Below are 12,772 nucleotides of genomic sequence, written 5' to 3'. Positions count from 1 at the left end.
CAAAAGCAGTGCGTGGCTGTTTCGTAATGTAGACGTGAAAGAATACACCTACCAAAAGAATATAAAGTGTACTGCCATTTTCGAACCTGCTATGGGAGCCTTGTTCACAATAATAGCCACGAGAAATACACAGTGTATTTAAGTACACCTAATTATGTGACATAAGCACCAACACTACATTGTTGGAAGCGTCCTATCACTCCTGTTCAGCGTAAGTGCAGTTGTCTATGTGCTGGTATTCCAGGTGCAGGCAGATGAAAGCTTTTTTTTTTTTTCTTGCCAGAGCGCATGCGTCTGACCAGTCAGTTTGGTTCCCTATAGTATGCACATGTTAAGCGAGGACATATGAAGTGACGCGTTGTTTCCTGACATCATATTCGTATTGTTAAACTCTTTTCGTGAAATCAGTGGTCTCACCAATGTGATAGTTCACAATTGTGGCAACCTGAAGCATAAAAATAAAAAAGACCGTGAACAGTTTCACTCGAGGACTTGTCCTTCACGTTTGCTAAAGCATTCCTTAGCTTCCATGTTGGTACATTCACTATTTTGATGTCTGTTGCTTCCACATAACCCACAGCATACCTGACTTTCCAACCACTACATTATACTTGTTGGTAAATTTGGGTATGTTTGTCTTGACCTAATTTCGGCTCGGCTTGAAGGCCTTCTGGTTCGGATAGCACTGCCATTTGCAGAGGCTTGACGGGCTATGGGATACCTTTTATTATTGTTATTACTATCATTATTATTATTGGTGATGCAATAGCAAACCTCCTCAGCTATGCATTTATTTCTGATAGCTTGCGCTTCAAGGGTAGAGTTGGGTAACTTCATCTAAATTTTTCGTTTCAGTTTCCTAAGATAGTATTATTAAATCTCTGATTAGTCTTTAGCGTTATGTCCATAGAAGAGTACACAAACGAAGGTAACCCACCTGCATCTGTGATAAATCTGTGGAATCGAGGAAACTGTTGCAACCACACTGATTCCTTCTTGCCAGCACATATTTGAGCGCCATCGCTTTAAACGCCACTCCTAGCTTTCATTGCAGGCATCTGAGGACACAGCCCAGAGAAATATCAAACCGACACGCTTGTGCTCGTCGTAAAAAAAAAAGAAAGAAAGAAAGAAAGTATGCGTTGCGGCTCCGTTCTTGCAAAGTTGTTAGTCCTTGTGAACGCATGGTGCGCAGAATACACAAGCAGTATGTAATTCTTTTTTTTGCTGAAAAGTATATATTATAGGTGTACAGTTTAGGTGGAGATGCAAACCAATACTAAATTCAATAATCTATGTTGCATCAAATCCAGTTCAATTAGCATCCTAAATAGTAAAGCCAGATAATACAGGTCTATCTAATATATTCCAATCCACCTCTTAAGTGGCCCGGCCTGTAACCATTATAGTGAAGTAGAATATACTCCAGTGGCGGAGCAAGCTGAACTCAGGCTTCCTTTTTTTACACAGATGCCACGAAATGGTGCCACCTCTACATTTCCTAGCAGCTTTGATTGCCTTGCCGGACTATCATGGTCTCCTTCAAACTTTCAGCTGCGATTAATTTCGAATCGTTTGTTTGCATCCTGCCAAACAGCCAACTTGCCGACTCTCTGGCTCGGAGGTGTGATTTTGGCCAAATATACGGATTTTTTTTTTATTTACTGCACATGCTCAGACATTCGAAGCACGTGTGATACATTTATTAACTTATTCTATAGGATTGCCTGATTTTTTTTTACCACTTGTGGGTCCGTTTCTAGTGCGCAGAGTTTTCCAAGCAGATGTAACATCATGGAATTTGCTTTAAACCGTCATGAAAAACCTGGAAAAGTCAGGGAAATTCGAAAAATTATATTATTAGACACCATGATTTAGCTGTCTACAACTTTCAGTTCTCATGGCAGTTTCGATAATGGTAGCTTACCAATATTGGTATGGCATAACATGACTGTATGACTAGCAAAATTGACTAGTCGTATCATGAAAATCGTCACATATGTCATGAATGTCATGATTTACATTTCATGGTCTTGCTGCTCTAGTGGTTATTTCGTTCACGTGACATATTGCAAAACTGGTATGTTACGAGTAGAAGCTGAATTTATAAGCACTGAAAAACCGGGTTTTAGGTGCCAAACAGAGGCAAGCAGAACACTCTTTTAGGCCCTCTAAATTATAATTATAGGCACAATAAACTTTGACAAAATTATAATTTTCGAAGAAATACGTGTGAGATCTGTGTATACGACAGGAAAGCAAACAATGTTTTAGTTTATGGTGGTACAAAGGCGCCAATGCTTTATCATAGCCACAACTTTTTTTTTTTTCCGCAGGGATTGCAGAATATGGTCCCCTTTTTTTTTTCGTCCAGAGTGGCAAGTTGAGGGTGCATTATCGAGTAAAAGCACGCTCTTGGGTCTCTTCCTTTTCGGCCGAGAAGGGCAACGCAGGAGCAAATAGTCAAAGGGCTACCAGGCCAGAAGATTTCCTTGCTTCATTTTAACTTGGTCCAACAAGCACAGAATAATTTTTTCTTTTGTCTGTGAGCACTATAAGGGCTATATAGACTTGAGAATTTCGAGCAGGCAAGAAGAGTACATGCACTCAGGGGCCGATTATATAGGGTTCAAAGGGTTCAAGTGAACTGGGCCCTCAAGTTTTAAAGGCCCCCCAAAGGCCAGAAAAAATAACAGACTTCATTATTTTGTTCGAAAAAGTTGAAGCCTCCTGCTGGATTCCCCTGATATAAACAAATTATAAATTTCGTCAACCAATATACATGCTTCTAAGAGGTTGTTCGTTGCATAACGTGCATAATCTTGAAGTGGGCTCGCAGTTCTGCAGTCTGTGGTAAAAACCTTTTACTCGCCCAAGACTATGCATCCTGTGAAGGGAAGGAGGGGATCCAGCAGATGGACACATGCATAGAGCAGCCTGACGAGGATTTCAGCAGGTATATGGTCCAAAATGCAATGCGAAAGTGGTTCCTGTTTGAAATATTGTTTAACGCGCTGAAGACAAATAACCGGTATGAAGCTGACACATGGGTATGCTATAGTATGCTTTCATTATAACGTAAACAACGTACCATGAAATATTTGTATGGTACGAGACTTCCTGATTATGCAAAGACCCCGAAGAAGTAATGGTTTATTTTTTCGATTCTGGCATTGCCACTCTGTCTAAAACCCTGCTTGCTGGTTATATAGGGAAACTTTGAACACCATTACTTGGTAAAGGTTGTGCATAGGAAATATCTACAACATATGACCACTGTCTGGTTGCAGAACACCCCCCCCCCCTCCTCCTCACTATTGCTTGAGTGTTTAGGGGGGGGGGGGCGCTCTTTAATCAACCATCACTTTTGAACTCGCAATAGACTACATAGCAACCACGGGTGTTTCAGGTGAACATCATGCTTCCCCGAGCAGATATAAAACACCGCTGCCGTGCTCGACAATTCACGAGGCAGCACAGCTCTTATGACGCATTCTTTCGTAAAATAAATTTCGTGTGCACACAACGCTGCAAGAAATAAAAATGCCTAGGTGATAGGAAACTTAAGGTGATAAGAAATTATGGCTTGTGTTCTTCGCAGCTAATTCTAAAAAGCGTGAAGTCTCAAGCTAGACCAGATGACAAAGCAGAAAAGAAAGGAGGCAGGGCGAGGGACCTCCCTTATTTTTTTTTAACCTCTGCACTGCCAACCCGGTCCTGCATGCACTGGGTCTCACGATCTCATCTGCAAAGATTTACAATGCTACACGCCCCCGCAGAGAGGTGAATGTCAGACTGAACGCCACTTGACCTAAACTCACGGGTGTGCGCCCAGCATGTTGGAGGTGATGTATACACAGGGTACGGATGGGCGGAGACACGGACGAACGCAGTTCGTGACTCTGCGAGAAATATTCGAGGCAATATGTGTAGTTTGTGCTATTTGTTGCATAAATAGAAGTTTGAAGATTGACAAAGATATTAAGACAGACGATCGAAATTTATGCGCGTTACTTTTTTTACTTTGTATTGGGCGTGATGCGAGACAATGGAGGGAGTGCAAGACTAAGCTGCCTTTATTTCTTTTTGTGTTGGTTTTCTCGCTATTCTCGTATCATGCCAGTGCCAACATTCGCGTGTTTTCGATACACCGTCACTTAGATAGGTTGCAGCGGTGCGATGCTGTGTATCGGGGTAAGGTTACAGGATCAATGCTAGCCTATGCAAACGTGTGTGCATGGAGAGATTCATCTCCCAGAAACATGCAGTAGGGTACATGGAACATAAACGGCGTAACACCGCTTGCGTGAACGCCCTAGCATGGGCATGTCGTGCGAATGTAACCTTACGTGCGCTTGACATGTTAATACGTCTTCGTCGTGTGAACTTCTGGCTCCGAATTGCTCCGATACCGAAGAGGGCAAGGAAGGAATTCCACAAGCGAAATCTACCCCTGGCGAGTGGCATAGGTTTCAAGCTCACTTCCTTTCATCATGCTTTCGTGGCTTCTAATCAATCAATTAAAAAATTATACTGGTGCAAAGCTTTTCGTTGAGCACACAACAACTTGCAGGGTATAAATAAAATTTCTCTTTTGACCTAGTGAAGTGCCTTTTAAGAAGTAAATGAAAAACAAAACAAAAGCCACGTGGTCAGTTTTCATATCTACACTCTACTTTCCCCTGATGACACTCCACGATTTCGGATTCGTTCTGCATCGTGTTGCTGCTGCGCAGAAACACTTCCTGTTCAGTACGCGTTTCGTGTACGTGTTTCCTCGGACAACACATTGTCAGCTCTTGATGAGGACACCATCTCTTCCGCACAACGCAATGATCCATAGATCGCTTCGCTACATGTTATCCGAGGCACCGACACTTCCAACCACTCAAGCCCTGCGCCGCCAGGCTCCGCACTTCAGTATTCGGGATGGCCTTTTGTACCGGCGCAGCTATTCAGCAGATGGTAGGAAATGGCTACTAGTCATTCCCCGAACGCTACGCTCTACTATCTGACTGTCGTTTCATTCTGATCCGCAATGTGCTCACGCCGGTGTTTTTCAAGACCGACGAGCGCCTACGAAAAAGGTATTACTGGCATGGAATGTTTATCTTAGTCCGCCAGTTCATTCGCGGTTGCCACGAATGTCAGCGGCAGAAAAACCCGCCACATCCTGCAACAGGTTCATTGCAGCCACTTTCATGCCGAGACCGCCCATTTGACCATGCAGGAATTGACCTCTACGGACTACTACCATTGACAACGGCAGGCAACCGATAGGCTATCCTGGCTGTGGATCATCTTACTCGGTACCCTGAAACTGCTGCTCTCCCCACTGCTGCAGCACAAGATGTCACAACTTTCATACTCAGTCGTTTTGTGCTTCGTTATGGTCCTCCTCGCGATCCTCAGTGAACGAGGGCGTGTTTTCCTCTCCGATGTAATCCAAGCACTTCTTCAACAGTGCCATATTGTACACCGCAAGAGTACAGCCTACCACCAACAGACGAACGGTTTTACTGAGCGGTTCAATCGTATGTCACAAATGGGAGAACGAGAGTTCTCCCATTTGTGACATACACGTATAACACCGCTGCGCAAGTCACTACTGGGTTTTCCCAATTTTTTCTCCTGTACGGTCACCAATCATCGCACACCATCGACACTTTACTGCCATACTCGCCAGATCCCTCCGAATGCACGCCTGTCTCTGAAGCCGCTCGTTACGCAGAAGAGTGCTGCAAGGTAGCCAAGCGGCTTACTACAGCCGACCAACAGAGCCAGAAGGAGACCCGTGACGACGAGCGTCGTTCTGCGCCAACGTTCGTTCCTGGAGCACTTGTATGGCTGCATGTATTGCCCTGCGCCCCTGGTGTATCACCCAAGCTACTATCTAATTATCATGGTCTCTACCGCGTGATCGAGCGTACCCATCACGCAACCGAGCGACCGTCGTCGACGTAGACGTGATATTGTTCACATAAACCGTCTCAAGCCCTACTTCAACCCGTTTGTCACCACGTATTAGATTGCCAGGATGGCTTCAACATTTTCGCCGGGGTGAATTACAGTGAATAAGGAAGACGGTGATATCATTGGCTCAATTATCATCAACACAAAAAAAAGGCACGAGATTGGTGATTGAGCACCGTCATCTGGTTCCGCCTGCGTTCTTTTTGAGCTACCACCCGCTTGCTCAGTTCCTTCAATAAACTTTCTTCACATAATTAATATGGAATATCAGCACAACAAGCTAGTGCCACATCTACGATACTTGGTCATGATCCGGGGAGGGGTGTCGCCCTAGTGCGGCTGAATCTTTATCTCATCGGCCTGGTAGAGTCGGCTGTGCTCAAACAAAAGACACGTAGTGACTATGATGCAAGTGAGCTCAACACTGGTACACCACGTCTGATATATCCCAAAAGTGGCCCACTCACAAATGGTGACCGTACTAGGTTGGCCTAGGGTGCACTTTTGGTGTGTGGCGGCTGGGGCAGTGCTCATCTCCCATTGGCTCCTCATGGTGAGTTGAACCTTGGCGCCGCCGCCTTCGCATCACCTTGTATTAGTTATGTTGAGTGAGTACATTAGCATATTGTATAAGGATGTTATAGCGTGTCCCTAGTGACATCTTTGATTTAGCTGGCAATATCATCGATGTAAAAGTACAGTGGAATCTCATTAATTCAAACACGCTTAATTCGAACTCCCGGTTGATTCGAACTCACAATGAGGTTCCGTCAAAGCTATGTGTATTCGTATGGGCGAAAACGCCCGGTAATTCGAACTCGCTTGCACTTGCGACGGTTAATTCGAACATACAGCGCTCCGAAAATGCTCTCAGCACCCCGCCCAATCCCGCGGCGGCACCTGCGACACCTCAACGCTGCGCGCGAAAGAAATTAAAAGAAAGAAGAGGCTGCGGTAGAACGCTTGCTCAGTCTCAAATCGCGCGAAGAGAGAGGAGAAAAAAAGAAAGCTGTCGCTGGGTTGAATGAATGTGTGATTCAAGGAAAGGAAAATGGCACTATCTTCGGCAGCCCTTGCCCTTTGCGGGAGCATGGCTCTGTGCCTTGAGCGGGTGGGGAGTCTCTCACACGCAGTGCCACGCTTCGCCCTTTCCGGTCTCTGCCACGTAACCCTTCTCCTTTCAACGAGGTGTGCAAAGAGAGCAAAAAAAAAAAGCTGTTGTGGAATGTTGGTTTTCTGTTAAAATGCCGATCTGCTTCTCTCCGCGTGAAGACGCTCCTCCTGTCTCGTCACGTGCTGGCCATGCTGTGGCTCTCCGCTACGCAGTCGTTGTTGTTGTCGTCTTTGGAAAGTGTCGGCGCCGGGGGTGGGGTGGGGTGGGGGGGGAGGAAGTGCCGGGACAGACATATGGATGATGATGGGTTGATGAGTTACGTGAGACTCTGGGACAAAGCGCTTTGCACCGCATCTCCTTCCTATCTGACTACGGCACATTTCCGCGCGCAACTTGTTTTGCCAAGAGAATGCTGAAGCCGCACGCAGTTTGCAGATTGATTGACTTGCTTCAAGGCAAACGCGTGCAGACGCGCATCACCGATTACTTCAAATAATAACCGATGTCCTGTGATATGTGAATAAATGTAAGTCTTCTGAAACTTCCCCCTCATGTGTTAGCTCAATGCACATGTGCCACTTCACGGAGAGCCCTCCGTTTATTTAGCTTTTATTAATTGGAGCTTCTTTTAATTCGATCAAATTTTCGGGCCCCTTCGAGTTTGAATTATCGAGAGTCGACTGTAGTTGGATAGATGAACACAATGTTTTATTTTCTCGACCTTGTCTACTGTGTCCAGGTGTTCAGGTTGTGGGCTTTCATTTTGAGAAAAGCCAGCTGTTTCTACTGTCGCATTACACTCTGCGACAACATTGGGACTAAATGAAACTTTACAGAGTGATAGAATGAGCTTTAGAACGAAGGTTCGTGCATGTGGGGGTGCTATCACCCCTTGTAATGTCATTTGCACCTCGTGGCGCACACGTGTCACGTGGATAGGCCACATTTAGGCCGCAGTAGGTGGTACTTTGCTCGAGCAGATTAGCACGATAGCACTGGCAGTGATTCCTGGCAGCGAAGATGGCTAGTGTCACATGAGACATGAGTAGCCCTCTTTGGCTAGTGGCGGCTGGCATGGATGGTCGTCTCCTGAGAGGGTCCCGGGGAATACAGCAACTGCAGGTTGTGTCTTGTGGAACCCTTGCAGTGAGTCGAACATGAGTGACAACGCCTTAGAGTTACCTTGTGTTTGTTGTTATATTGATAAGGTGTATTGGAATATTGTATAAGGTGGTTTTAGCGTGTCACTAGCAACATATTTGATTCGACTGACAATATTGTTGATGTGAAAGTAATTGAATAAATGTACTGTGTTTCGGTTTGCATGACCGTGTCTGCTGTGTCTGTTTGTTTTGAGAGCATGTCTCATTGCGAGACCTCACAGTTTTATGTTGTGCCACTTTTGCGGCCCTCTCGCAGCCCTTCGTCCTATCAGTCTCCAGACTTTTGGCGTACCCTTATTTCCCCACCGACACCGCTAATCTGCAGTCCCGTTTCTTCTTCAAACAAAACCTGCCAGCCTAGGACTAGCAGTCAATGCCTCGTCCACGCAGGTAGACCCTTAAGCTTCAGTCACTCGTGAACTGGACTGTCTTTAGTTGTGCCGTGTTAGCTTACGGTCAATGTAGGAGAACAGGGGGAAGATGATGTGGACCTTGTCCCGACCGTTGTGAAGGAGACTGAAAACAGTGAGCGGAATTGTTTAAGGCTGTGCAGGCCCCCTGTTACATGCTCTGTCGAGCTGGCAGGCGGAGAACTTGCCGTAGTTTTTCGAAACGCTTGTGTCATTGTTCAGCTTTTGAGGGAAAGCACGACCTGGCAGCTCGTTTCGACCCTGGCAAGCAGTGGTCGCACAAATGGGGTACCATTACTTGTATTTCGCTGTTGTAGTACAACAGCCTCGTAAGTGATGATGGGGTGCGTTGGATCTGCTTCAAATCATTTTGACTAAATCATATTAGCTTATTTCTCTTTCCTAGCCACTGCAATATGCATTGTTATTTTGTCATCTTGTTTTTCAGGCAACTCCGTGAGTGGGTGTCGTGGGTGTTCTCGGAGCCCATGCAAGTGTACATGCTGGACTTGCTGCGGGAGTCGATATGGCCCGAAGGCCAGCTTGCCCCCGAATGGTTGCAACGCTCGGAGCAGGAACAGCTGGCTGCTCGCAAGCAGGCCAAATTGTTGCTGCTGGAAAACTTGCCACGTTAGTGTTCGCTCAGAGCCCTTTCTTGGTCATTAAGGGTGAATCGGTTAAATGTGTCTGAAACTTTCACTGACACTCTGGTTCGAAAGAGAGTGCATGATTATGCTTTGGTGAATTCAACGATGTGGCTACTTCAAAGGATCGAGAATCTCAAGAGGGCAAGTAACAAAGTATAATTGAAGATTAGTATGCAGGAGGCGGTGTTAAATAGACTAGGCACTGCAAGAGCATTCAGGTTAAGACCCTAGAATCTGTGCACCAATCTACAGGGTCTGCGAGAAATGCATCTGATCAATGAAGGGGCCACACATTGATTTTTTTCAGGAAGGGCAGGATGCACCCTTTCTGTATTCCTGATCTAAATAATCTATAAATTATTCCATTGTGTTTTTATGTTCATTAGAAGAAGGCCAACTCCCGAATGACTGGAGAACCAACATTACTAGAATAAACTTAGTTTCAGAGCACCATATGTCCACTAGCAAGCGGAGAAAAATGAGCCGAACGGTGGTCGAAAGAACTAGCAGCACAGCAGTCAGATCTTGCACTTCTCTCGGCGTATCGTCTGCTACGGCGGCGTACTGCGGTGGTCCGCCGCACTCTTGCGCATGGCGGCTTTATTTTTCTACTATTATCAAACTTGACCATTCATCGTGCTTCCAGCAGACATTCTCATGTCGCATTTGTGGACTGCTTATGTGGATACGCACAAAGTCACCTATATAGATTGGCCTGGATGCATTGCCCATCACAAGTTGACTGAGAATCGATGTTCTGCCTATATTTCAGCTGTCTGCATTGCGTTTAACTTCAAAATACGCCGGGTTCTAGGTGAATGAGCAAATTCAGCATAATTTTTGCGACAACTGCTATCATTTTAACCAGAGCGGTCTTGCCTAGACGAAAAACAGGCCAAAAGATCTGTATAAGTCTCAAAGAAGTTGACTTACTTACAAAAATGCTCTAGAAGAACAGTACTGATGTTTTCTACTAGTACAGTCAAGGGGGGACGAGGGTCTTAAATAAAATGTTTTTATGTATTATCTTACTGTCATGAAAATTAGCATGCATGTGTACCATTGAAGGGAAATTTCAAATCTGCAAACAGATTTCAGATATCTCATTTAGAAAAAAACTAATGACAAATTTCCACATTATAATGAGGTAAATTTTTACGGGTCCTTATGCTAACTCACAATAAAAAATATTAGTTTTCACAACTACCTGTTTCTTCTAAAAGGTCATCCCACAGGCAAAAGCAAAGTAGATTTTGATCAAAAATAATGTTTAAACTTGGAAGGTAAAAGTGAGCTTCCAGTATTTAGCTGGTATTTGTCATATAATTACATTTCTATCAAAGTTGAGAGAAAAATAAAAGCTTCAGCGTGTATTTCGAGTATTTCAAGTGCTTTGAAAAAGAATGGTACCAAGTTTATTTAGATATCGTCACAGAAACTTTCTCAAAATTTCCGTAAGGCACATTCACTTCACAAAATAACAATGCCAAGAAAATTATGTTTTCAGACTTAAAAACATTTGTGATTTCATATATTAAGCTTTTAACAAAAATAAATAGTATTCTGCTATATTATAAAATTTTTTCACACATACTTTCGACTATAAATATCTCAAACTGCAATTTTCGAAAGTCGGCACTTATTAGAATTTCGTGCTGTTTTAAGACCCTCGTCCCTCCTGAAACCTGCATATAACACTATGAATAAATTCGTGAAAAAATTTGCTATAAAGAGGATTTTGTTATATGGAGGTTCGGTACAAAAACTAGCAAAATAAACACGCAAATTAAACGAAAAGGGGGACTGAAGGCAGAGTTAACCAAAAACACTGATTTAGCGGTGAAAAACTGTGTTGTTATTGCAATAGCAATTGTATGTACACTTTCAGCGGATTTTTGCAGGCAGTTGCTGTGGCTCCCATGTTCCATAACAAGTCGATCTTAATTGATAACATGCCCCCGCACATCGTAACTTTCTTGAGCGGGTAAAAGGGCGCGAGCGCTGCTGAAGCTCCGATCAAATGGGCTGGCCCATCTTTATCGGCAGGAAAGCGCATAAGATAACATCCCCGGCGTGTTATAACTGCCGTGAATGCTCAAACAGAAAGGAAACCACCCGTCTTTAACTAGCATGGAAAAACGGGAGGCGGGGGGAGGGGGGGGTGTAGGCTCACTTGAGTAGCTACAGTGAACTTTTTGATATTGAAGGCGGTTGCAATCGATGGCGTGCGTGCTATCTCAGCAAGTATCAGCTGTGCTCTTTCAAGGCAGAGGAACTGTGTGAAAAGATCACTTCTTCCTGGAGCGGCCGTATTTACTCACACAAAACATTTAGAAGGAGTTCCGTGATGTCAGATCCAAAAGAGTTGGCTGCCAGCCTTACTTCGTATGAAATTACAATCTTTATTTCGATAGCAATTATATGGACACTCTTGGCTGTGTTTTGCCACCGGCATGGACGTGATTCACCATATATGTATACGTATCTATATATATATGTTAGAATGCAAGAAAAAAAAACAATCCAGAAAAAAAAGGACTCCGGCACGCATAATCGAATGTCCGACCTCTTGCTTGTGAGTGCGAGGCATTAACCACTGAGCCGGGCCACGAAGGAGCACCTCCTCTAACATCAAAATGCAAGCTATTTATATCTACCACTTAGTGCTGGCGATGGCCACCTCATATTTTCAGCATTATCAGCGAGATTGTGCAATGAGCGCGTGTCCCTTAAAGCTCCTTGATGTAGCGTCCCTAGATAATCGTGATGCAGTGGCGGCGCGCGCTCACCTCCCACGCATGAGAGGGCCGGGGAGGGGGGGGGGGGGCGCTCTTGCGAGCGCGCGCTTTCTCGGGTGGGGAGAATCGTACGCTTTGGGCTCTCACCTGAACGATTATGTTGTAGTTACCCGGGCGAACAACGGTCACTGCGCTCCCTGCAGTCTTCGTTCGCGAAAAGAGCGCGTTGTTCCGACACAGCAAAGTAACAACAGAGATGCTTGTTTGCATTCATCTGTACCTGTGAGTACGTTTTGAGTGTCATTTGTGCGTGAGAAACACGGGAGCGTTTCGATCTGCTTGCCATTCTGCGTGTGACCTTCTAATTTGTTGCTATCGCGTTCATTGCTGCGCCTTTGTGGCAAAGCTGTAACTTTTTTTGTATATACGTATGTACTATCATCTTTGCCATCAACCTATTGTTTGTTCACTGCAGAACAAAAGGCTTTCTCAATGATCTCGAACCAACTCAGAAGTGAGCTGGGATAGCCTATGGTCTAGTCTGCATCAATGAAGAAGGCTGCTGTTAAAGTTTGTTTGTTTTAATCTTCACTAATTTTGTTCAAGATTGCTGAGCTGATATATATTTTGCTCGTTTGAAATTTACAATTATTTTTCCAGCACAGTACATAGTTTTCAGAGCATCAAATACTTCATGTGCCTTTGTCCGGGCAAGATTTTCATAAAC

General features: G+C 44.6%; 1 protein-coding gene across 7 annotated transcripts in view; it reads left to right on the top strand.

The window, feature by feature from the left end:
* LOC119178350 (sorting nexin-25) overlaps positions 1-12,772 on the top strand; it is a 141,337-nt gene that overhangs the window by 109,304 nt on the left and 19,261 nt on the right. For all 7 annotated transcript variants that reach the window (XR_012888420.1, XR_012888422.1, XM_075882289.1 and 4 more), the window contains one exon: positions 9,109-9,290. Coding sequence is in view for 5 of the 7 variants with exons in the window: in XM_075882289.1 (XP_075738404.1) it covers positions 9,109-9,290 (182 nt within the window). In the remaining 2 variants the exon portion in view is untranslated. The remainder of the gene's footprint in view (positions 1-9,108; positions 9,291-12,772) is intronic.

This window comes from Rhipicephalus microplus, chromosome 2, assembly GCF_043290135.1.
Source record: "Rhipicephalus microplus isolate Deutch F79 chromosome 2, USDA_Rmic, whole genome shotgun sequence".
Classification (NCBI taxonomy): domain Eukaryota; kingdom Metazoa; phylum Arthropoda; class Arachnida; order Ixodida; family Ixodidae; genus Rhipicephalus; species Rhipicephalus microplus.
Note: the sequence above shows the minus strand (reverse complement) of the source record. Positions and strands in the feature narration are given on the sequence as shown.